This window comes from Mirounga leonina, unplaced genomic scaffold (genome assembly GCF_011800145.1).
Source record: "Mirounga leonina isolate KUSES-001 unplaced genomic scaffold, KU_Mleo_1.0 Mir_96, whole genome shotgun sequence".
NCBI lineage: Eukaryota > Metazoa > Chordata > Mammalia > Carnivora > Phocidae > Mirounga > Mirounga leonina.
Window position 1 is genome coordinate 5,834,258 of NW_023270871.1, and position 23,008 is coordinate 5,857,265.

The window sequence follows — 23,008 nt, forward strand, 5'->3', positions numbered from 1 at the left end:
TATAATTTATATGGTCACCTTACCTATAAGTCATTGTGTACACCCTAGGGTCATACTATTTTACATACTTATTTGTGAAATTGTTTAGCAGTTAACGGAGCTGATTCTCTTTTTTTCTAGTTGGGAAGGGCATAACTCCTTGGTTTTGAGATTTTAAATGTCATATATGCAAGAAATTACCATGTTATCACTCAGATATTATTCCTGTTTGGGATTCCAAAAATCCCATAGACTGCGTCAAGTGAGTGGACCCAGAAAAGACCTCATCAAGCATCAAAAATAGAAATTCATATAGTCTGGTTGGGGGTGGCAGCTGATGGAGACACTGGGCAGCAAACTAATTCCACTGCCTTTTTATCACCAACCTAAAACTCTTTTTATGCTCTCTTCTTTCCATAGAGTCATCATTTGTTGGTTGTCCAGAACACCGTGGAAGTGGCTCAGTTTGTCAATAACAATCCGGAATTTTTACAACTTGCGGAGCCATTCTGGAAGGAACTCTCCTTCCTTCCCTCTCTGTATGACTACAGTGCCTACCGAAGATTAATCGACCAGTATGGGACACATTATCTGCAGTCTGGGTCCCTAGGAGGAGAGTACAAAGTTCTATTTTATGTGGACTCAGAAAAAATCAAAAACAATGGTAAAGTATTAAAAAATTATTAAATACAAGCATTGTAGGAATTTTAATGGGGGAAATAACATGTAGTTAGCTTAAACTTTCAGAGCTTTAAAATGTGACAAATAGAGATTAAATTACAAAGGAATCCAAAATGGCAAGAATCCATTATATTCTACTCAAAATTTTTAGGCTCTAAGAAAAGCCAGCCTACTCTTTTGGATAGTACCCTGAAACGTGAGATAGTCATCATCATTGGCTATCCTCAGAGGGTGTTGATTGGGTTTTTGGAATACTTTTTAACCTTATCCATTTCTCAGCTTAAGTAATATTCTTCAAGGAAAAGCTAATGAGGAATTATATTTCAGAAATCAAAATGTTTTAAAGAAGTATTTTGTTTACCTCTGTTATTACCACTCACATTCCTTTAAGAAAATCTGCTCTGGATATCACAAGTTTGCTTACTACATAATTCTTGTAACAATAGCTTAAATTTATCAGAGGCCTTTCTTTCTTTCTTTTTTTTTTTTTTTAAAGATTTTATTTATTTATTTGAGAGAGAGAGAATGAGAGAGAGCACATGAGAGGGGTTAGGGTCAGAGGGAGAAGCAGACTCCCCGCCGAGCAGGGAGCCCGATGCGGGACTCGATCCCGGGACTCCAGGATCATGACCTGAGCCGAAGGCAATAGCTTAACCGACTGAGCCACCCAGGCGCCCTATCAGAGGCCTTTCTTACAACAGGCAAGTTACATATGTTAGCAATGATCCTCACTGCTACCCAGTGAGGGGGCCACTACAATTCCTGTCTTACAGACTGAGAAACGGCGACTCAGTGCTATGATAAGATTCATCCTAGGGCATATAGATTGTAAGGAGGTCTAACTGGCTCCAAAGTCAGCTGAGCTTTTTCCTTATGCTATGTTGTTGCTAGAATTGCCTGATTTTTGTTAGAACCAGTGCACACCACTGAGTTTATGATTTTTTTGACCTCATAGAGGAGAGTCCTCGCCAGCTGTCCCAGTGCGGGAGGGGAGAGGGTGATGTCTCAGTGTCCATTCCTTCTCTCCAAAGACCTTTTGGCTCTGGTTTACTAATATTCTAAGTCAAACCTTCTCCTTCCCAACTTTGTTAAGTTGATATTCACAAATCCTTCTCCATCCAAATCACCTCTTTAGGGTCTTTCTCTTCAGTCAAGCCTCTTTACAACCGTGGAGGAGAGTAAGACTTATTACATGAGATTCAGGGGAGATCTTGTAACCTTCCTTCCCTTGTGGCTGAACTACAATATTTTTCTATGTTTCTATTGCCTTATTTTTTTTTCCATTGAGCTTAATTTTTACCAATTAAGATTTAGCCAGAATTTGAACTTTTCTAACTTCCCTGGTTAGAAATGAATGTACAAACACAGGTTTTTTGTTTGTTTGTTTTGTTTTTGTTTTTTGTAGCAACAACAAAGGCAATGTTTCTTTGGAAAATTAGTCCAGCAATGGCTTAACCTAAATTCAGTTTCACTGTTCCCCCCACTTTTTTCCTTAGTATTTAAAGAAATGGAGAGAACTTTTTTAAAGCTTTCCAAGTTGGTCAAAGTATTTTTTTTGAGTAAAAATTTTACTCTTGAGCAGTTTCTGTTCTTCCTAAAAGTTCTAATGGAAATATAATTAAAACTGCTGAGTTATAATAATATATGCCCCCAACTGTTCTTTAAGAAATATTGAGATTATTATAGTAGAGTTAGCAAAATTATATGAGAAAAATATATTTTCACACTTTATTATTTTCTATCCTTCTTAAAAAATGCATTGGCAAAACTCTATTTGATAATGGATAGAAATTGTTACATTCTAAGGTTATGAGTCATGAGAGGGAAATGTTGGAAACCAGAGATGGTAAAGATATTAAAATAGAGAGATTGAGGCAGTAGACCTCGGGTTTTAGGAATTAATTACTGTAGAACCAGAACCCAGTTTGGGGTTTCCAGCATGTGGATGGGGACGATTACATGCCTACTTTTATTGATTTGCTGTATGCTTGAGCAGCTGACTGTGGATGGGCCAAAGATATCACTCTTTGGGGTGTTCAGTTTCTGTTCCTTCCGCTGTTTCATGTAGAAATCATCCCAGTCTTCTCCCCTTTCTGGTCAAAGCTAATAGGAGCCAAAATTTGCATTTGAAAGTAAGTTTCAGACACATGATGCTTCATTCCTAGATATATACATGTATGATTATTTTGTTTAATAACAAATATCAAATATTCCTTTTTCTGACCCTTGACCCTTCTAGAGCTCTTGAGCTCAATAGTAGGACATAACCTCTTATCTCCATTCTCACACCTGGCTGCATCTCAAAAGGAGTTTTTTAACAAATGCAAAAATTAAGCACCTTTACAACTTTTCCCTCAGGTCTTGGTTCAGCAGATCTGAAGAGATGTGCTTCCTCAAGTTTCAAATTTTTCTTTACATCATCAAAGGGCAAATGCCAAAAGCTGGAAGAGGCCTTAAAATCAGATTCAGGTAAATAAGAAAGGGGCAATTTGCTTTACAAACTTAATCTCCATCCCTCTCTCTTGTGGCTAATTCCTGGCCTCCAAGGGCCTTTGAGATTTTAACAGGTGTTCTATTTTATGTTTTTTATGTATTTGGTTATGTTTGCCTCTGATCTCTCTTTCATATGTCATGGCAGTGAGACATCATGCAGAGTGGGAAGTTCACTGGTTATCTCTGTGCACTGTAAATGTGTCCTCAGTGTATCCTACCTTTGTCCCCTATGATGACTGCTGGCAATCAAGCTTAGAAAAAGGACACCAGCAGGAGAAGATTCAGTTCCACTCTGACATGGATGCTCAGTGCACTTTTTGGTGCATGCTGCTGCTGGTGCTGGTGCTGGTGGGAGAGGGAGTGGGGAAGGTGGTGTGCTATTCTTTGAGTGATTGAAAAAGGAACTGGAAAAATAAACTGATTTAGATTGTATCTAGATGCCATGTTCAGGAATTGGGATTTCATTCTGATGACAAGGGGTGCCGTTAAAGGATTTAATACAGGGAGTGACTAAATGAAAGATTACAAAGAACATTGTAGAGAAAGAAGAGGGACTGAGAAAGGATAAACTGATAGGATAAGAACCAGGAAAGAAGTGCCTGGCTGGCTCGGTTGGTAGAACATGCGACTCTTGATTTCAGGGTCATTGAGTTTGAGCCCCACGTTGGGCATAGACCCCACTTAACCAAAAAAGAAGAAAAAAATTAAGAAAAACAGGAAAAAAAATGAACCTGAAAAGATCAGTGATATTAAAAGTAAAGGAGAAGGAGAGATAAACAGAGAAATTCTAGAGAGAAGCTAAATAAGAGAAGGACTGGAGACTGACTCTTCATTGAATTTGGTGATTTCAACTTACTGGCCTTACAATGAAGAGATTCTTAGTGTGGTAGCAATGGACTGAGTGGTACTAGAGCTTAAGTTCTCCCAGGGTGGTGGCAGAAATTGGGGCAAAGGTGAAGACTGACTCAGGTGTCAGAGTTCTTACCGAGGAAGTGGGGATTCTTGGGATGCTGGCAGATGACTGCAGGAAGGAGGGAGACAGAGGAGTGAAACCAGGTTTATTTACTCATTCACCTCCTTCATTCATCAACTGTTTCTGGGGCCTGGGTGGAATTTGTTCTAGGCGTTGGGGTACAAGTGGTGGCATGCCCAAGAGAATGCCTGTCTTCATGGAGCTGACATGACAAAGGAGGAGGACAGGTTTTTGAAAGAAAGGGAAATATAGTGATCTGGAAATAGAAATGAGAGTGGGAGCTTTGGGAAGCTCAGTAACATGAGCAACTGGAAGCTGCTCACTGATTTTATTTTATTTTGTGTTTAGCAAACACATAGTGTTTACTATGTGCCCAGCACACTTTTAAGTGATTTACAAAAATTAGCCAACATATTCTTCCTATCTAAGAGTTAGGTATTATTCATATTCCCATTATACAGACAGGGACACTGAGTCACGGAAAGGTTGCCCAAGATCGCAGTTGGTAAGTGTCAGACATGAGATTCAAGGGCATGACATTTGGCTTCACAGTCGGGGCTCCTCATTGTCGCACCAGGCTGATTGTCTAGGGGAAGACAGATTGCCAGCTGGAGCAGGGAGCTCACTGAGGTGTGGACGCAGAGGCTACAGGCTTAAAAATAAAATTAAAACTGATTTCTTAGAATCTGTAATTCGTAAAAAGGTCTGCCAGTGAAGCCCGCGATTTCTCCAACTTTAGTATACACCGAGATAATCTGAGGAAGCTTGTTAAAATGCTGATTCCAGGGCTTTCCTCCCAGCTGTTCTCTCATACATCTTGGAGCCCAGAAATGTGTAGTCATTCCAGGTGGTTTGGAGTCAGGTCCTGCAGGGACTGGATGTTGTGACACGCTGCCTTCAAAGGGAGACTGTTTGCATATTAAAAACAGAGCTAATGATGAAGATGAGGAAATACTTGGTAATTTATTAAAAACATCAGGCTTTAATAATTTCTGATAAATGTACAGTTTTTGAATTTGAAAAATTTTATGAAAATTTTATGAAATTGCAAAATTTAGTTAAAAGAAGTGAACTGAAAATCACCCCAAATCCGGTCTGCAAGAGAGGAATTTCCAATCATGACCAGTGTAAAAATCAACCACAAATGGAGACAAAAAGATTCCTGAAATTATAGGGCACATAAATGTGGAAAAGAATTCAATTAATATTCACTGCTTAGAACACTCTTCATGTGTTAATGTATGCCTGTTAATTAATAGCTTTTTTGCTTATTGTTAGTATTCCAGATGCAATGAACTCCCCCCATTTTATTATGAAAAATTTCAAACAAACAGAAAGAACATAGTAATAAATACCCATATACCCACCTCCTCTATGTAACGATTATTATGACATTTTCCTGTATATAATGGACATATAATATTTATAATGTGGATTATTCAACAATATATAAATATTATATATTTAAAATATTTATAATTGTACTTGAACCATTTGGAAGTAAATTTCATGATGCTTCATCCCAAAATTTATGCATATATTTTCTAAGAAGGAATACAGTCTCCTATATAACGTAATGCTCTTATTATACCAAGAACATTAAGAATATGAACAATAATTCCCTAAAATCATCTACTTTCAGGTAATGATTATGATTTTCTTTTTTTTAAGATTTTATTTTTTAAAAGATTTTATTTATTTATTTGAGAGAGAGAGAGAACGAGCATGTGTGTTCCTGTGCATGCACAAGCAGGGGGAGGGGCGGAGGGCAAGGGAGCCAGAGAATCCCGAGCTTAATGCGGGGCTTGATCCCACAACGCTGAGATCATGACCTCAGCCGGAGCCAAGAGTTGGATGCTCCACCGACTGAGCCAGCCAAGCGTCCCTTCTCTTTTCTTTTAATAGACATTTTTTTTAAAGAGTAGTTTTAGGTTTACAGCACAATTGAGCAAAAAGGACAGGGTTTCCATATACTCCTGTCAGAAACTGAGGCCTCCCCACGATCAGCATTCCCCACCATAGTGGAATGTTTGTTCCAATTGATGAACCTGCATTGACACATCATGATCACCCACAGTCCACAGTTACGTTCAAGTTCAGCCTTGGTGTTGTACATTCTGTGGGTTTGGACGGATGTCTAATGCTCTGTATCCACCATATAGGATCATACAGTGCATTTTCACTGCTCTAAAAATCCTCCGTGCTCCACCTATTTATTTCTCTCACCCACCACTGCTGACAATCACTGATCTTTTTACTGTCGCTATAGTTCTTCCTTTTCCCGAACGTCATAAAGTTGGATGGGTTGTGTTTTAGTGCTTGATAGACTTTTCACTTTCATGTTCTCCTTTTCGTTTCGTTTGTGCATCCTGACTTACTTGATTTGATTTCTCCTTGTGTAGGAACTCAGCTCAACGTGCTGCGAGGGGACCCGTTTGTCAGGGGGGGAGGTTCAGGCTTCGTGTCTGGTCTCAGTTTCCTGGAGCTGGACAATCCTGCTGGAAACAAACAGCGATATTCCTCCTGGGCAGAATCTGTGACTGGTCTTCCCCAAGTCATAAAACAAAAGGTATGTCCTGCTCTGTTGAAAGCAGCACAAAGCAGGCATGTTTCTTCGCACTGGGAAAATGAGATTAAATCAAGGTGGTTAAACAGAGACAGCTGTGATTAGCATTTTCTGTATCCCAATTATGTTTTGTATAGTGAAATGAATGCATACATAATAATAAACAGAAGCTTCATTATCTTCTATGTCCATAATTCAATTGTAAAGGTTAAATGTCTTGTAAATACCAAGAGAAATTAATAACGAAATTTGCATATTAAGCTTTTGACCAAAATTTGATTATGTTTTCCTTGGTCTCTTATTCAGAGAATTATAGATTCTTGCAAGAGGAAAGCATTTAGGCTTGTCTAGTGTCCCATCAGATTACCTTTCTTCCTCTGGCCATGGCATGTAGGCTCTTGGAGACGTGTACATTAAGATAGAACAAATTTGTCTGGCCGAATTTTAGGATGTTTTATTGACACAGTTCTTTTATAATGCAACATATGTGCTTCTAAAAATCCGAGAACTAGGCAGAATTGCACAGTAAAGACCACCTGACTTATGGGGAAAATGGGGTTAAGGACACCAAACTCAAAAACTTATCTGTGATAACTCATTTAAAAAAAAAAGACAGACATCAGTAAAAACAATAGCATGGGTTTCTATGTGTTAAATTGTTAAGAAATGCAGCTACTACATTAAGGTGGCACAATTCCTAGAAAAAGACTTGAAGCTTGCTGGGTGATGGGAGGGTTGGAGCTTCTGAATGATTGTGAAGCGTTAGAAGGAGAGCTACCAGAGGACAGACAGCTGTAGCCCCAGATGTGGATGGGTGAAGGTTAGTACAGGCAGTGACCCTGATGATGTCTGAAGTGTGTGTTTGTATGTGTGCGTTTTGTGCAATCCTATCTTGGGTTGTGTCCACTTTTCTGATTTCACCTGGTTTTTCTTGTGGATGAAATTGTACATAAGAACACGCAAAATTTGCGATACGATCATAGTGTTCCCTAATACATCTGTCTCAATGCAACAAACTCACATTTTCAAAACAAATGCTGTAGCAGAACTGATTCTCTGATCTGTTCACTGTCATGGGAATCAAGCAATGTCCCAGGTGAAACTTGGATACATTTTACAACCCCCCAAATCACAATAGCTCCTTGAGTACCCTCCTAACACCACATGCACCCACTTGCCTCGGAATAAGGGTGAAGGGAGGAGGGTAGTTTTCCCAGCAGGTCTTATCCTGAAGTGCCACCATCGATATTCACAATGACCTATTTTCAATACCAGAGCCCCATAACAAATCTTGAAAAATTCGAAATTGTTGATTAGGGAGAAACAGACATTCCTTCTCATTCTCACCTCTGCTCTTCTCCACATCGGACTGTAACTATCATAGGTAGCTGTGCTAACTCACTATCAGTGTATGTCCACGCGAGGCCATGCAGTCTGTTCTTTCATGATGCGGTGTAAGAGAGCTCGGGCCGAGATGGAGGGAGATGTGGCTGAGTTTTTGAGTTATCCTCATCCTTGCAGTGATGTGCTGCCACCAACTCAGACCTTCACAAGAGCCAGTGGTGCCTATATCTTCCCAATTCCACGGTCATTGGCATTCCAGTGGCAACCTGAGATTGGCCATGGGGAGAGTTCTTATACTGCAGAAACTGGCAAATGCTACAAATCAGAGCATTTTTGCTCTTAGGAGAGCAGATTGTTAAAGCTTAGCCAGCACATCTAGGGTCTCCAAGTTGCTTTTCACTAGACGTATTCAACACAGAACAATAATGCCTATCTGTTTTATTTTTATTATTTATATTTTATTTTTGGGGGGGCAGCAAAACAAGGTTTATTGAGCGAGAGTAAAGCTTATTGAATGATAGAATGCAAAGCTCCCAAAGAGGGAGGGGACCCGAGAGGGTTGCCCTATCTATCTGTTTTAAACTTCTTCAGGGAAAAATAGTCACGGTCTCCATTAAGAGACATGTTAAGTCTCTTAGAGTCAGGGTATTTAATTGTAAATTTATTTGCACTTGCTTCTTCACTGTAATTTAAATGTATTTCCTTTTCTTCTGTCCTCTGCAAGGGTGGAAATGTACTGCCTTCAAAATAATCTTTCAATAACTAGAAAATGGATGTCCTGTTGGTTTTGAAAAATTTTATGCAAAATACTTCTTCCTTATTTATTCCTATTTTTCCTTTTGCCTTGCAAAGAAAGTGAATTGCTTTCTTTTTGTTTGAACAAGAAACAATTGGAATTAACATGAGTGGCTTTTCATTTTATTTTAATGGGGATTGATCCTAAATGCCAGAAGAAAAGTGTTCTTGCCTAAAACCCTGATTATTGACCATGATGTCTTTATCTGTATAGCTGACACCTTTGTATGAGCTGGTAAAAGAAGTACCCTGTGCCTCCGTGAAAAGACTATACCTGAGGCAAGCGCTTGAGGAATATCTGGATGAATTTGACCCCTGCCATTGCCGACCTTGTCAAAATGGTGGCATTGCCACCGTTGAGGGGACCCAATGTCAGTGCCACTGCAAACCATATACATTTGGTGTGGCTTGTGAGCAAGGAGTCCTCGTAGGGAATGATGCAGGTCAGTGTGCTGAATTTTTGCTGGTTATGCTGGACACCATGAAAAGGGAATCACTCTTTCCGTCTGGCCCTTGACATTGTGCTTCTTTGTGTATGGGCATTTTAATTTAGTGTCTCCCTTCCTATTTCACTTCTGGGTTCAAGCTACTGGGTCAAGGCCCTCTGTTGTCTCTGTTTTCCTGTCTTTTTTTTTTTTTTAAGATTTATTTATTTATTTGAGAGAGTGTGCACGCAAGGAGGGGGAGGGGCGGGAGAAGAAGAGAGACAAAATCTCAAGTCAGACTCCCTGCTGAGCATGGAGCCTGAGGGATGCAGGGCTCGATCTTACGACCATGTGATCATGACCTGAGCCGAAATTAAGAGTTGGACACTCAACTGACTGAGCCACCCAGGAACCCCTCTGTTTTCCTGTCTTAATTAACAGACCCACCATGCCCTCCATTGGAATGGATTAATGCCTAATACACCTCTGTCCTTCCATAGTCATCTCATTAAAGTTTTGTCATAACATAGGTCTGTGGAGCTGGTGTATGCATAGCTTAACCTTTCTGATGGTAAGCTCTTTGAAATATCTCTTTTTATTTTATATTATGTTCCATCAATCAATTATTCACAAATACTTTTGAACATCTGCTGAATGTGCCCAACTGAATGCTTGGTACTTTAAGTACCTTAGTACAGAACTATGTGAGGTTGACTTTATGAGTAGACAACGTACGAGACAATTTTGTATTTATTTATGTCTCTCTCCTCTAGGAAGCTCATTTCTTAAGGTCAGAACGATGATTGCTTTTTTTATCCCAGAGCCCACAGGGCTTGATTCATAGAAGTCACTTAATAAATGTTTGATGAATGAATGACTACATGACTAAACTATGGTTGCTTATAGACAAGCATCAAGAAGGCATCCTTGCCTCCCATTCTCTTCCCAAGTGGCCTGTCTGGTCAATTGAAATTCCACCACTTTGATTTCATTTCTTTGTGGCTTGGATGTCCTGTTATTTGAGAAAATGGAAGCTCCCCCTGCTGGTAAGGGTTGGGGTAACAATCATAATATATCAAGCTATTATTACGCCCTGTTAATATGCTCAGGGGACTACTTTATTAGCTCAATTTCTAATTATGGAAGAAAGCATAAGGAAGCTCACGGGAAAATATTACAAAATTAGTTTAGTTTTGGCGTGTGTGATACTGAGGAGTGGGTCACACAGTAGAAATAGCTAAGGAGCGGTGAACATATCTGTCTATCATCAGGAAGTAATGCTTCGGCGGCATGGTTTCTGAGATCAGTTTCTAACTAGGAAAGCCAAGTTCTTAGACTATAGTGCAAGTTCTCTCTTGCCTCCCCCAAGGAATATGATGGGGGGAAATTGTAAAAGCACTGTTAGTGGTGAATTGGCCCTGAGTTGGAAGGTGGCCAGCCTGGGCTGAGCAAGTGCCTCTGGACTGAGGGATGTGGACAGGAGGCAGATGCATTTCTCCTGCTTAGGCACTTCCTCATTTAATAGTGCCAGCTCTGGGGTCAGGAGTAGGGAATACTCAGTAGATTATGTTCTCATGCTCCATCACTGCTTTTATAATAGAAAGGTTCACAATAGGAACTGCTGTAACGAGAGGAGCCTGGACTCTGCGGTAAGGCCATGTTGCTGTCTGGACGTGGCTCTTGGCAGCCATTAGGGCACTGGGCATGACGTTCAACCACCTTGTCTTAGATTCCACACCTATCAACTGAGAATGGTCACAGACCTCCTGCCCATCTCGATTCATTCTGGAGAGAATTAAATGAACGGTAGAATGTCTGTAAAAGTGCTCTGAAACAGTTGCAAAATAATAAACAAATTTAAGATATTATTGCAAGAAGCTCGTTAATGCAGCCTTAATCTGGACAAACCTAGTCGGGATGCAGAGACATTCTGGTCATTGTAGAAGAACTCCTGAACCGAGTGAAGGGAGTGGGTGCCCAGACCGTCCCCTCCCCCAGGAACCACCTGAGCAGGAAGCTCAGCACTAAGCTCTGAAATCTTCCTCTCCGAGGCTTTCTGAACCAGCTCTCTCTTATCTTACAGGAGGAGTGGATGGGGGCTGGAGTTGCTGGTCCTCTTGGGGCCCCTGTGTTCAAGGGAAGAAAACAAGGAGACGAGAATGCAATAACCCACTGCCCAGTGAGGGTGGGCGATCCTGTATTGGAGAACCATCGGAAAGCAGCCCATGCGAGCATGAGGAGCTGGAGCATTTGCGGTAATAGCGGCCGGACCTCCTGGCAATTGCATAGAACGCAGTGCCCTCGGCAGTAAGCTTGAGGCCATCTGGCCGAGGAGATCTGAGCAGCTTTGGCATCAAGCAGATCCGCCACCTACTTGCTGGGTGACCTTGGGCAAGTTACTTGCCACACCTCTAAAATTAGGATAATCATAGAAGGTAAAACAATGGTAGGGTGTTGTCAGAATTAAATGAGATTCAGCACAGAAAGTGATCAGCACCGTGCCTGGCACATAGTAAGCATTCATTAATAGTTGTATTACTTTTCAGATATACCAATCCTATTCATTCATTCATTCATTCATTCATTCATTCAGGAGTAAGCATAAAGCCAGATGCTGGAGATGGCTAATATCAAGACTGATTAGCCCAGCTGTCTGACACCAACTTCTCATTTGCCAGGACCTTGCAAAAGCTATCTCAAAATGCTTAGTTGATGAATTATACCCATCGGTCAGAATTCTTCAGGCCACACCTTACTGTTTTACACTGTCTTTACTAACCTCTTTTGATCAGGAATTGGCAAAACATTCTAGTAAGATAATTGGAAGCTCATGTGAGTTGAAGAAAGCTATAAGATAGTTAGGTATCTGGTAGAAGCATAGGGAGGTGGGATGCCTTTTTCCTAGGTATTTGGTGCTTCATAATCCAACAATAATGAATATCTCATGACCAGGAGGCTGGTGAGCATATGGCATTATGGTAGGAGGAAAAGATGAGGGTCTCCATTGGAGAAGCCCTCTGCCAGAGTTGCCATATTTCCCCTGCCTCTAGACAGAAAGCTGGAGGGAAAGGAGCATCCTAAGGAAGGCATTGAAGGAATTCTCGCTCTTCTTGGTGCTTAGAGGGGAAATCTCCTCCTGTTCCACACAAAGAGGAAAATTACAACCAAGACTTCACACTTGTGAGTTTCCTCAGAATATGGCAAGCGTATAAGGAACTCAGCTGAGGAGGAGGCAACACTCAGAGGCCATTTGTCATGTTTTCCCTCAGATTTCAAATCTCTGGAGTGGGGGTAATACTGGTGGCATGCTAGTTTTGGGGGAACTACTGAAAACTATTGTTTAATGTTGGATATCACTGTGACTATTATCAGGAGCTTCGTCTAGAGATGGCCTTGTGGGAGGTAGAAAGAGCATGACTTTAGGAGCCTAACTGACTACAATGTGAATGCAGCCTTGATATTTATTACTTTATAACCTTGGACAAGTCATTCAAACTTCCTGAGCCACTGTTTTTTTCACATACCTCTTAGGGCTACGGTGAATGTGAGTAGAGATAATGCACATTTGTAGAGCGGCCGCCAAGGTACCTAGCACATAATAAACGCTCAATCAAAGCTCGTTACTATTTTTGTGTTACTTCTCTTGCAGGATCGGTGTTACTGCCTTATTTTTAATACAGAGTTAATTCTGTGTTAAAGGCATTTCAGAAGCAGACAGCAGGAGAAAAAGTAGGTCTGAGACAGGTGACCTCTAGAAATCACATAAAGTAGGTGTGTTGTCCAGTGACTTCTATTTTCTTCTCTTTCTTTTTGTTCTTCATACTACTGACTTACTAGCTATTTTTTGGAAGCTTGCGTTTATATTTGAGTCTTCTAGTACAGGATATGATCAGATAGCGATTCTGAGAATGGCAGTCACATCCACGTATTTATGTGGATGGAGTCCCTTCAGATGTAAATGAAAAACTCACTGTGCTGTAAAATATTTATTCTTCTGTGGAAATCCATCACATTAATTATGTTTTGTTTCCTTTTCCTTTCAGATTGCTTGAACCACATTGTTTTCCTTTGTCTTTGGCTCCAAAAGAATTCTGTCCATCACCTCCTGCCTTGAAAGATGGATTTGTTCAAGTTGGTTATGGAAGATATATTATTTTCCTTTACATATATACCCTTTGCTCCAAGTTCTCTCTCTCTACTGATGTCATAATCTATTTCCTTCTTCCATGACGAAACAGAGCTAAAAATAGTTTATATGTGCATTTCAGTTTAGTGGTTTGTGACTTTTCTTCTTTGGCCCAAGGTGATTAGAATTCTGCAGAAGGCAGTAGATCTTCTGTGGTCAGGTAAATTAGTACTGCTGCCCAGTGAAATTAGAAATGTAATCATGCCAGAGGGCTGCTGAACATTTCCATTTTGAACACTAAAATAGGAATCCATAAGCAAGTTCTTCAACAAAGAGAACTTTATTCTTGCCACTGAAAAATGTCTTTAAAAATTTTTTTCATAAATATGAGGTTTGGGATGAAATACTGGGTTTATTCCAGAAGCCAGTAAGACATTTTGCCAGTGTTGGTGAGATACGGGTCATTATACTTTGAGCAATTTTCTCGTTCAGGAAGGAACACAGGTCATCTGCCACTTGTCGTTCTAGGGCATTTTTTTGGCTTTGGGGCCATATTAATTCATGTTCTTCTCACTGCTTGTTATGATGAGGCTTTGGCCCCAAGCAGTGAAGTGTCTTTCTGGCTCACATAAGAGATACTGTCCATCAGGACCCTCTCAGTGCTGCCAGTCTTTCTTTCTCCACAAGGATTTGCCTTTCAAATTCCAGGCCCTTAAACATACACTCACTGACATTTCACTGAAGTTTCCCCAAATGTAGGTAATGGAAATGGAGGAGGGGTGTGTGTGTGTGTGTGTGTGTGTGTGTGTGTGTGTGTAGAGAGAGAGAGAGAGAGAGAGAGACAGGGGAATGTATCCAGCCTCTCTAACACTCATATGTCCCAATACAGTTACCACAATCGATAAAATTCCTGAAGGAAACATAGGCTTGGAGAACAAGGCCAAGCAAACTTGTGTGGTTCAGCAAATCGTGAACTGTTGTCCCAAACTCCAGTGCATGTGTGTCCTGTAAGGAGCCAGGGGTTCTGAACACTGCCCCACAGATGGGCTGCATCACCCAGGGAACTTAACAATAGAGATTGCTGCTTGTCCCTTATCTTCCATTTTTTTTCTCATTCTGTATATTTAGGGTAGAGCCTGAGAGTTGTGTTTTTTTTTTTTTTTTAAGTTTTTACTTATTTATTTGAGAGAGAGAGTGAGAGGGCATGAGTTGAGGGGGGGCGGCGCACAGGGACAGGGAGAATCAGACTCCCCACTGAGCAGGGAGCTTGATGTAATGGGGCTCCATCCCAGGACCCTGAGATCATGACATGAGGTGAAGTCAGTCACTTAACCAACTGAGCCACCCAGGTCCTCCCCCCGCCCAACTTTTAATTGCTACTAGTTGTTCTGATACAGAGTTAAGTTTGGGCACTGTTGAGTTCAACTTCCCCATATAGCAGTCCCCTTTGCAAGGCAAAGGGAGGCCTAGAGACTAGCACCATAACAAATCAAGTGTCCTTCCCCATTTTCTTCAAACCTCGGTATTAACTTGGGCCCTCTGTTTCCTACCAACTCCCATGATGGAGCCAGCCTGGGCTAGGACTGACAGTGAAGAGAAAAAGGCACCATGGGATTTTGTTCTAATACCTGGAGCAGAACAGGTCCAGCTTCCAACCCTCCCCTTGGGGTCATTCCTAAAAGATGAGGAAAGGAACTAAGAGAAACCCCAGAAGAGCATGATCACATCCTTAGGTCTTAGACTTCAAATTCTTCCTTGCTTCACTGTGAAAGCTCACCTCCTGGGATCACAGGCCAACACCATGTGCTTGAATCTGGCCCAGTCCCAGCAGCGCTTCCCAGACAGGGTAGGGGTTGGAGGGTGGAATGGGAGAAGATCAGCGTTCTGCTTCCTCTAAACGTCATCAGTGAGAAACTTAAACTTTCATGCACACGCTGATAGGATCTGAGTATTTCTGTCTGTTCCTACTGGCTTTTATTAGGCAGTATTGCCAATGAAGAGTCCATAACATCTTAGTGTGAAGAATTGACTGACAAGTACCTTTCCAAAATCCAAAAACAAACTGTCTTTTCCTGAAACATGGGGGAAAACAGTGACGTGGGCAGTGTCCACTAAAGTAATTTTAATAAATGCTTACGACAGTGCTTGGTATCTTGGGGACAATCAATAAATTATAGTAGAGTAGCGTTAATGGCTTTGTTTCAATTAATGGTAGTACAAGTGTTGTTGATTAGGACCGTACAGGGAAAAATGTTTTTATAGATAATTTTCTAAATTAGTTATTTGAACTTAGTTTGCCTGATGATTCAAAGAAGGCATGATTGATAGGCCAAATATATCTAAAGAAACATTCTGTTAATGCACAATAGACATACTTTTTTCTCTCTGTCTCTCTTTCATTTCTGTATAGGATGAAGGTGCGATGTTTCCTGTTGGGAAAAACATAGTATATACTTGCAATGAAGGATACTCTCTTATTGGAGACCCTGTAGCCAGATGCGGAGACGATTTACAGTGGCTTGTTGGGGAAATGCACTGTCAGAGTGAGTGGCCTTGGCTGTAGTGTATAACTTAAAATGAGAGAATCATGGGGAAGAGAATGAATCAAGATGAACCTCTGCTCACTGTGTGGCCCATGTCTTGACCTCCCTTTCCTGAGAGGCTCATATGATCCTGTCCAGGTTTCAGTTGTGTCTTGAAAAAGCCCTCAGCGCTCTCTAGCTGATAGTGCTCCTGTTAGGGGAGGCACATTTTACTGCAATTTTAAAGTTTCTGGTGCAAATTAGAATAGGTCAGGGAGCTCAGGTCTGGCGCAGACCTTCAGAACATCCTCTATAACTCAATTTCTAGGGATGTACCATCATCAGTGTACTTCTTCAAATGCTTTGGGTCCTATTCTGTTCAGATGTAGGCACCTGAGTACGTGCTTCTGCTAACCAAGCTAACGCTACTGTTGGCCTTCCATCTCACTCGTACTGCAGTGTAAGTTGGTTTGGTGGATGGATAGAGCTGTAGAGACATATTTTTCCTCTATCAGTTGGTCTATGCGATGTGAAAAAAGCCCTAGTGTACACATGTACATTTTTTTTCTCTTGGGTATGTATCTCCTAGTGAAATTTTGAATCATAGGGTGTATATACATTTAGACTTAGTAGATGCTACCAGTCTTCCAAATGGTTGTACCAACTTACATCCCTACCAGAACCTGGGAAGCCAAGATAGCTCTGTATCCTCACCAACACTTGACATCATCATTCTTTTAAAAATTTTAGCTGTCCTGGTGAGTGTGTAGCAATAACTTATTTTTTAATTTGTATTTTTTTCTGGTGACTATGATGTCATGCCTGTTTTCATGTTTATTGGCCATTTGCATATCCTCTTTGATGAAGTGACTGTTCAACTTTTGGCCCCTATTTTCTGTTTGTCTTCTTCTTTTTGATCTGTAGAACCTCTCCTCTTCCTCTTTGTCTTTGTCTCTGTCTGTCTCTCACTCCTAGAGTCCTTGAGCAGAAATTACTGAAATAGAATATAAACATTTCCTACCTCGGAGTGATAAAGCCAAAAGTTAGTTCTTCAAAATGTTTAATGAGATGCTTGTGCTTGAAGAGCTTTTTTCCTTTATTGTGAATCTACTGATAAGAAATGGTCCCAGTCTTTGTTCATCTTAAAATGTCTTTATTAAAAAAAAAAAAAGTCTTTATTTTATCTTTGTTTTTGAAGGATATTTTTACTGGGTAAGGAATTCTAGGTTAGCAGTTATTTTACTTAAGGCCTTTAAAGATTTTATTCCTTCCCTTTTGACTTCACTGTTTTCTAGTGAGACATTTACTCTGAATCTTGCTGTTTCTGGTTTGAAAATCTTATGTCCAGCTACTTTTGAGAATTTCCTTTTTTCCCCAGTGCTTGGGTCTCAGAAGCACCTCCACTGTGATGTGCCTAGGTGTGACTTTCTTTGTCTTTACCGTGGTTGATATTCGAAGCACTTCTTGAATCTGGCTTTAGTGTCTTTTGTCAATTTTAGGAAATTCTTGACTATTGTGTCCTCATTGACTCTGTCCCATTCTTGCTCATTTCTCCTTGTGAGACACAAATGATGTATTTTTTAGACTGTATATATTACCTACATTCTTTTCTTTGTTTTACATCATTTTTCCCCACTCTTTGTTCCATTCTAAATGATTTTTTAGATTTTATTTTTTATTTATTTGAGAGATAGCGGGTGAGAAAGAGAGAGCACAAGCAGGGGGAGAGGCAGAGGCAGAGGGAGAAGCATGGGGCTCCATCCCAGGACCCTGGGATCATGACTTGAGCTGAAGGCAGACACTTAATGGACTGAGCCACCCAGTCGCCCTCTCTGTTTCATTCTAAATACTTCCTATTGATCTATCTTCCAGTTTATCAAGTCTCTATACGGTTGTATATGATCCGCTTTTAAGAACTGTTGTGTTCTTAATTTCATTTTCCAATTCTAGATATTTAATTTGTCCACTTTTCTATACTTTCTTATTCTCTGTTGAAATTCTGCACCTTGTTATTTAATTTTTTCCCAACATGTTAATCACAGTTATTTCAAGGTCTGTTGCTGTTAATCCCAATATCTGGACCTGCTGTGGATCTGTTTCTATTGTCTTTTTTGGGGAGTTTGTTTAATTCTTGTCCTTTTGAATGTTAGATTAGTTTTGATTAAATGACAGACTTTATGTGTAAAAAAATAAAGGAATCATTTGAGGTTTTGGGTGATGTTCTTCTCTTCCTATAGAAAAGATTTGATTTTGTTTCTGGCAAGCAGTGAGGCTGTTTTATGTCTTGTTTACCTTTATTCCTAGGGTGTGGCCATTAAGGGATCCCAATAGAAAGTCTGGGATTTCTCCCTAGGTTCCTCCTTTGTGATGGGAGTAGACTTAACTCTTGATCCCTTAGTCCTATAAGATTGTTAAAAACTACCAGCTTTTCAGCCTCTGAGCTGCAGTTCCTCCTTAGTTCAGCAGTCTTTCAGCTTTTTTTTTTTTTCAAACTACAGATACCTCAAGGAGAAAGGCATTACCAAATGTTGTAGACTTGTATCTGTTACATCCCCAGCAGCACACAACATAATTGGCTAAATATAGGCACTCAATAGATGTTTTTTTTTTTTTTTAAGTTAAGCATGTTTAATATATTTAAAGAAAAAAAAATTTAAGGTACAGAGATTATGAAAGATAAACAGGCATATTTGAAAGCCAACCAAAAAGAACTTTTAACAAAAGACAAACATAAAAACTGAAATAAGAAGAACCTCAAATGATGATTTTTTTTTTTTGAGTAGAGAATAAAGAATGTGAAATGCTTTATTTATTTTCTCCTTTTTTTTAAAAAGATTTTTAGAATTTTTTTTTACTAATATATATATATTTTTTATTCTTATGTTAATCCCCATACATTACATCATTAGTTTTAGATGAAGTGTTCCATGATTCATTGTTTGTGCACAACACCCAGTGCTCCATGCAGAACGTGCCCTCCTCAATACCCACCACCAGGCTAACCCATCCTCCCACCCCCCTCCCCTCTAGAACCCCGTTTGTTTCTCAGAGTCCACCGTCTCTCATGGTTCGTCTACCCCTCCGATTTCCCCCGCTTCATTCTTCCCCTCCCGCTACCTTCTTCTTCTTCTTTTTTTTTTCTTAACATATATTGCATTATTTGTTTCAGAGGTACAGATCTGAGATTCAACAGTCTTGCACAATTCACAGCGCTTACCAGAGCACATACCCTCCCCAGTGTCTATCACCCAGTCACCCCATCCCTCCCACCCCACCCCCCACTCCAACAACACTCAGTTTGTTTCCTGTGATTAAGAATTCCTCATATCAGTGAGATCATATGATACATGTCTTTCTCTGTTTGACTTATTTCACTCAACATAATACCCTCCAGTCCCATCCACGTCATTGCAAATGGCAAGATCTCATTCCTTTTGATGGCTGCATAATATTCCATTGTATATATATACCACGTCTTCTTTATCCATTCATCTGTTGATGGACATCTTGGCTCTTTCCACAGTTTGGCTATTGTGGACATTGCTGCTATAAACATCGGGGTGCACGTACCCCTTTGGATCCCTACTTTTGTATCTTTGGGGTAAATACCCAGTAGTGCAATTGCTGGATCATATGGTAGCTCTATTTTCAACTTTTTGAGGAACCTCCATACAGTTTTCCAGAGTGGCTGCACCAGCTTGCATTCCCACCAACAGTGTAGGAGGGTTCCCCTTTCTCCGCATCCCCGCCAACATCTGTTGTTTCCTGACTTGTTAATTTTAGCCATTCTGACTGGTGTGAGGTGGTATCTCATTGAGGTTTTGATTTGGATTTCCCTGATGCTGAGCGATATTGAGCACTTTTTCATGTGTCTGTTGGCCATTTGGATGTCTTCTTTGGAAAAATGTCTGTTCATGTCTTCTGCCCATTTCTTGATTGGATTCTTTGTTCTTTGGGTGTTGAGTTTGATAAGTTCTTTATAGATTTTGGATACTAGCCCTTTATCTGATATGTCATTTGCAAATACCTTCTCCCATTCTGTCAGTTGTCTTTTCGTTTTGTTGACTGTTTCCTTTGCTTTGCAAAAGCTTTTTATCTTGATGAAGTCCCAATAGTTCATTTTTGCCCTTGCTTCCCTTGCCTTTGGCGATGTTTCTAGGAAGAAGTTGCTTCGGCTGAGGTCAAAGAGGTTGCTGCCTGTGTTCTCCTTTAGGATTTGGATGGACTCCTGTCTCACATTGAGGTCTTTCAACCATTTGGAGTCTATTTTTGTGTGTGGTGTAAGAAAATGGTCCAGTTTCATTCTTCTGCATGTGGCTGTCCAATTTTCCCAACACCATTTGTTGAAGAGACTGTCTTTGTTCCATTGGACATTCTTTCCTGCTTTGTCGAAGATTAGTTGACCATAGAGTTGAGGGTCCATTTCTGGGCTCTCTATTCTGTTCCATTGATCTATGTGTCTGTTTTTGTGCCAGTACCATGCTGTCTTGATGATGCCAGCTTTGTAATAGAGCTTGAAGTCCGGAATTGTGATGCCGCCGGCTTTGCTTTTCTTTTTCAACATTCCTCTGGCTATGCGGGGTCTTTTCTGGTTCCACACAAATTTTAGGATTATTTGTTCCATTTCTTTGAAAAAAGTGGATGGTATTTTGATGGGGATTGCATTGAATGTGTAGATTGCTCTAGGTAGCATTGACATCTTCACAATATTTGTTCTTCCAATCCATGAGCATGGAACATTTTTCTATTTCTTTGTGTCTTCCTTAATTTCTTTCATGAGTATTTTATAGTTTTCTGAGTACAGATCCTTTGCCTCTTTGGTTAGATTTATTCCTAGGTATCTTATGGTTTTGGGTGCAATTGTAAATGGGATCGACTCCTTAATTTCTCTTTCTTCTGTCTTGTTGTTGGTGTATAGGAATGCCACTGACTTCTGTGCATTGATTTTATATCCTGCCATTTAACTGAATTCCTGTATGAGTTCTAGCAGTTTTGGGGTGGAGTCTTTTGGGTTTTCCACATAAAGTATCATATCATCTGCAAAGAGTGAGAGTTTGACTTCTTCTTTGCCAATTTGGATGCCTTTGATTTCTTTTTGTTGTCTGTTTGCTGTGGCTAGGACTTCCAATACTATATTGAATAGCAGTGGTGATAGTGGACATCCCTGCCACGTTCTTGACCTTAGGGGGAAAGCTCTCAGTTTTTCCCCGTTGAGAATGATATTCGCTGTAGGTTTCTCATAGATGGCTTTTATGATATTGAGGTATGTACCCTCTATCCCTATACTCAAGAGTTTTGATCAAGAAAGGATGCTGTACTTTGTCAAAAGCTTTTTCTGCATCTATTGAGAGGATCATATGATTCTTGTTCTTTCTTTTGTTAATGTATTGTATCACATTGATTGATTTGTGGATGTTGAACCAACCTTGCAGCCCAGGGATAAATCCCACTTGGTCGTGGTGAATAATCCTTTTAATGTACTGTTGGATCCTATTGGCTAGTATTTTGGTGAGAATTTTTGCATCCATGTTCATCAGGGATATTGGTCTGTAATTCTCCTTTTTGATGGGGTCTTTGTCTGGTTTTGGGATCAAGGTAATGCTGGCCTCATAAAATGAGTTTGGAAGTTTTCCTTCCGTTTCTATTTTTTGGAACAGTTTCAGAAGAATAGGTATTAATTCTTCTTGAAATGTTTGGTAGAATTCCCCTGGGAAGCCATCTGGCCCTGGGCTTTTGTTTTTTGGGAGATTTTTGATGACTGCTTCAATTTCCTTAGTGGTTATAGGTCTGTTCAGGTTTTCTATTTCATCCTGGTTCAGTTTTGGTAGTTGATACATCTCTAGGAATGCCTCCATCTCTTCCAGGTTATCTAATTTGCTGGCATAGAGTTGCTCATAATATGTTCTTATAATTGTTTGTATTTCTTTGGTGTTGGTTGTGATCTCTCCTCTTTCATTCATGATTTTGTTGATTTGGGTCATTTCTCTTCTCTTTTTGATAAGTCTGGCCAGGGGTTTATCAGTCTTGTTAATTCTTTCAAAGAACCAGCTCCTAGTTTCGTTGATCTGTTCTACTGTTCTTTTAGTTTCTATTTCATTGATTTCTGCTCTGATCTTTATTATTTCTCTTCTCCTGCTGGGTTTAGGCTTTATTTGCTGTTCTTTCTCCAGCTCCTTTAGGTGTAGAGTTAGGTTGTGTACTTGAGACCTTTCTTGTTTCTTGAGAAAAGCTTGTATTGCTATATACTTTCCTCTTAGGACTGCCTTTGCTGCATCCCAAAGATTTTGAATAGTTGTGTTTTCATTTTCATTGGTTTCCATGTATTTTTTTAATTCTTTAATTTCCTGGTTGACCCATTCATTCTTCAGTAGGATGCTCTTTAGCCTCCATGTATTTGAGTTCTTTCCGACTTTCCTCTTGTGATTGAGTTCTAGTTTCAAAGCATTGTGGTCTGAAAATAGGCAGGGAATGATCCCAATCTTTTGGTACCGGTTGAGACCTGATTTATGACCTAGGATGTGATCTATTCTGGAGAATGTTCCATGGGCACTAGAGAAGAATGTGTATTCCGTTGCTTTGGGGTGGAATGTTCTGAATATGTCTGTGAAGTCCATTTGGTCCAGTGTGTCATTTATTTTTTTTTTAAAGATTTTATTTATTTATTTGAGAGGGAGAGAATGAGAGAGAGCACATGAGAGGGGGGAGGGTCAGAGGGAGAAGCAGACTCCCTGCCGAGCAGAGAGCCCGATGTGGGACTTGATCCAGAGACTCCAGGATCATGACCTGAGCCGAAGGCAGTCGCTTAACCAACTGAGCCACCCAGGCGCCCCCAGTGTGTCATTTAAAGTCTTTATTTCCTTGTTGATCTTTTGCTTAGACGATCTGTCCATTTCAGTGAGGGGGGTGTTAAAGTCCCCCACTATTATTGTATTGTTGTTGATGTGTTTCTTTGCTTTTGTTATTAATTGCCTTATATAATTGGCTGCTCCCATGTTAGGGGCATAGATATTTACAATTGTTAGATCTTCTTGTTGGATAGACCCTTTAAGTAGGATACAGTGTCCTTCCTCATCTCTTATTATAGTCTGTGGTTTAAAATCTAAT

The 23,008-nt window shown here is 40.2% G+C and overlaps 1 protein-coding gene across 2 annotated transcripts in view; it reads left to right on the top strand.

Annotated features, from left to right (window-relative positions):
* The window catches only part of LOC118006423 (complement component C7-like), a 58,298-nt gene that overhangs the window by 19,931 nt on the left and 15,359 nt on the right, over positions 1-23,008 (top strand). For both annotated transcript variants that reach the window (XM_034999080.1, XM_034999079.1), the window contains exons 8-14: positions 400-643; positions 3,019-3,129; positions 6,529-6,695; positions 9,046-9,274; positions 11,340-11,511; positions 13,300-13,387; positions 15,793-15,925. In XM_034999080.1, coding sequence (XP_034854971.1) covers positions 400-643; positions 3,019-3,129; positions 6,529-6,695; positions 9,046-9,274; positions 11,340-11,511; positions 13,300-13,387; positions 15,793-15,925 — 1,144 coding nt within the window. The remainder of the gene's footprint in view (positions 1-399; positions 644-3,018; positions 3,130-6,528; positions 6,696-9,045; positions 9,275-11,339; positions 11,512-13,299; positions 13,388-15,792; positions 15,926-23,008) is intronic.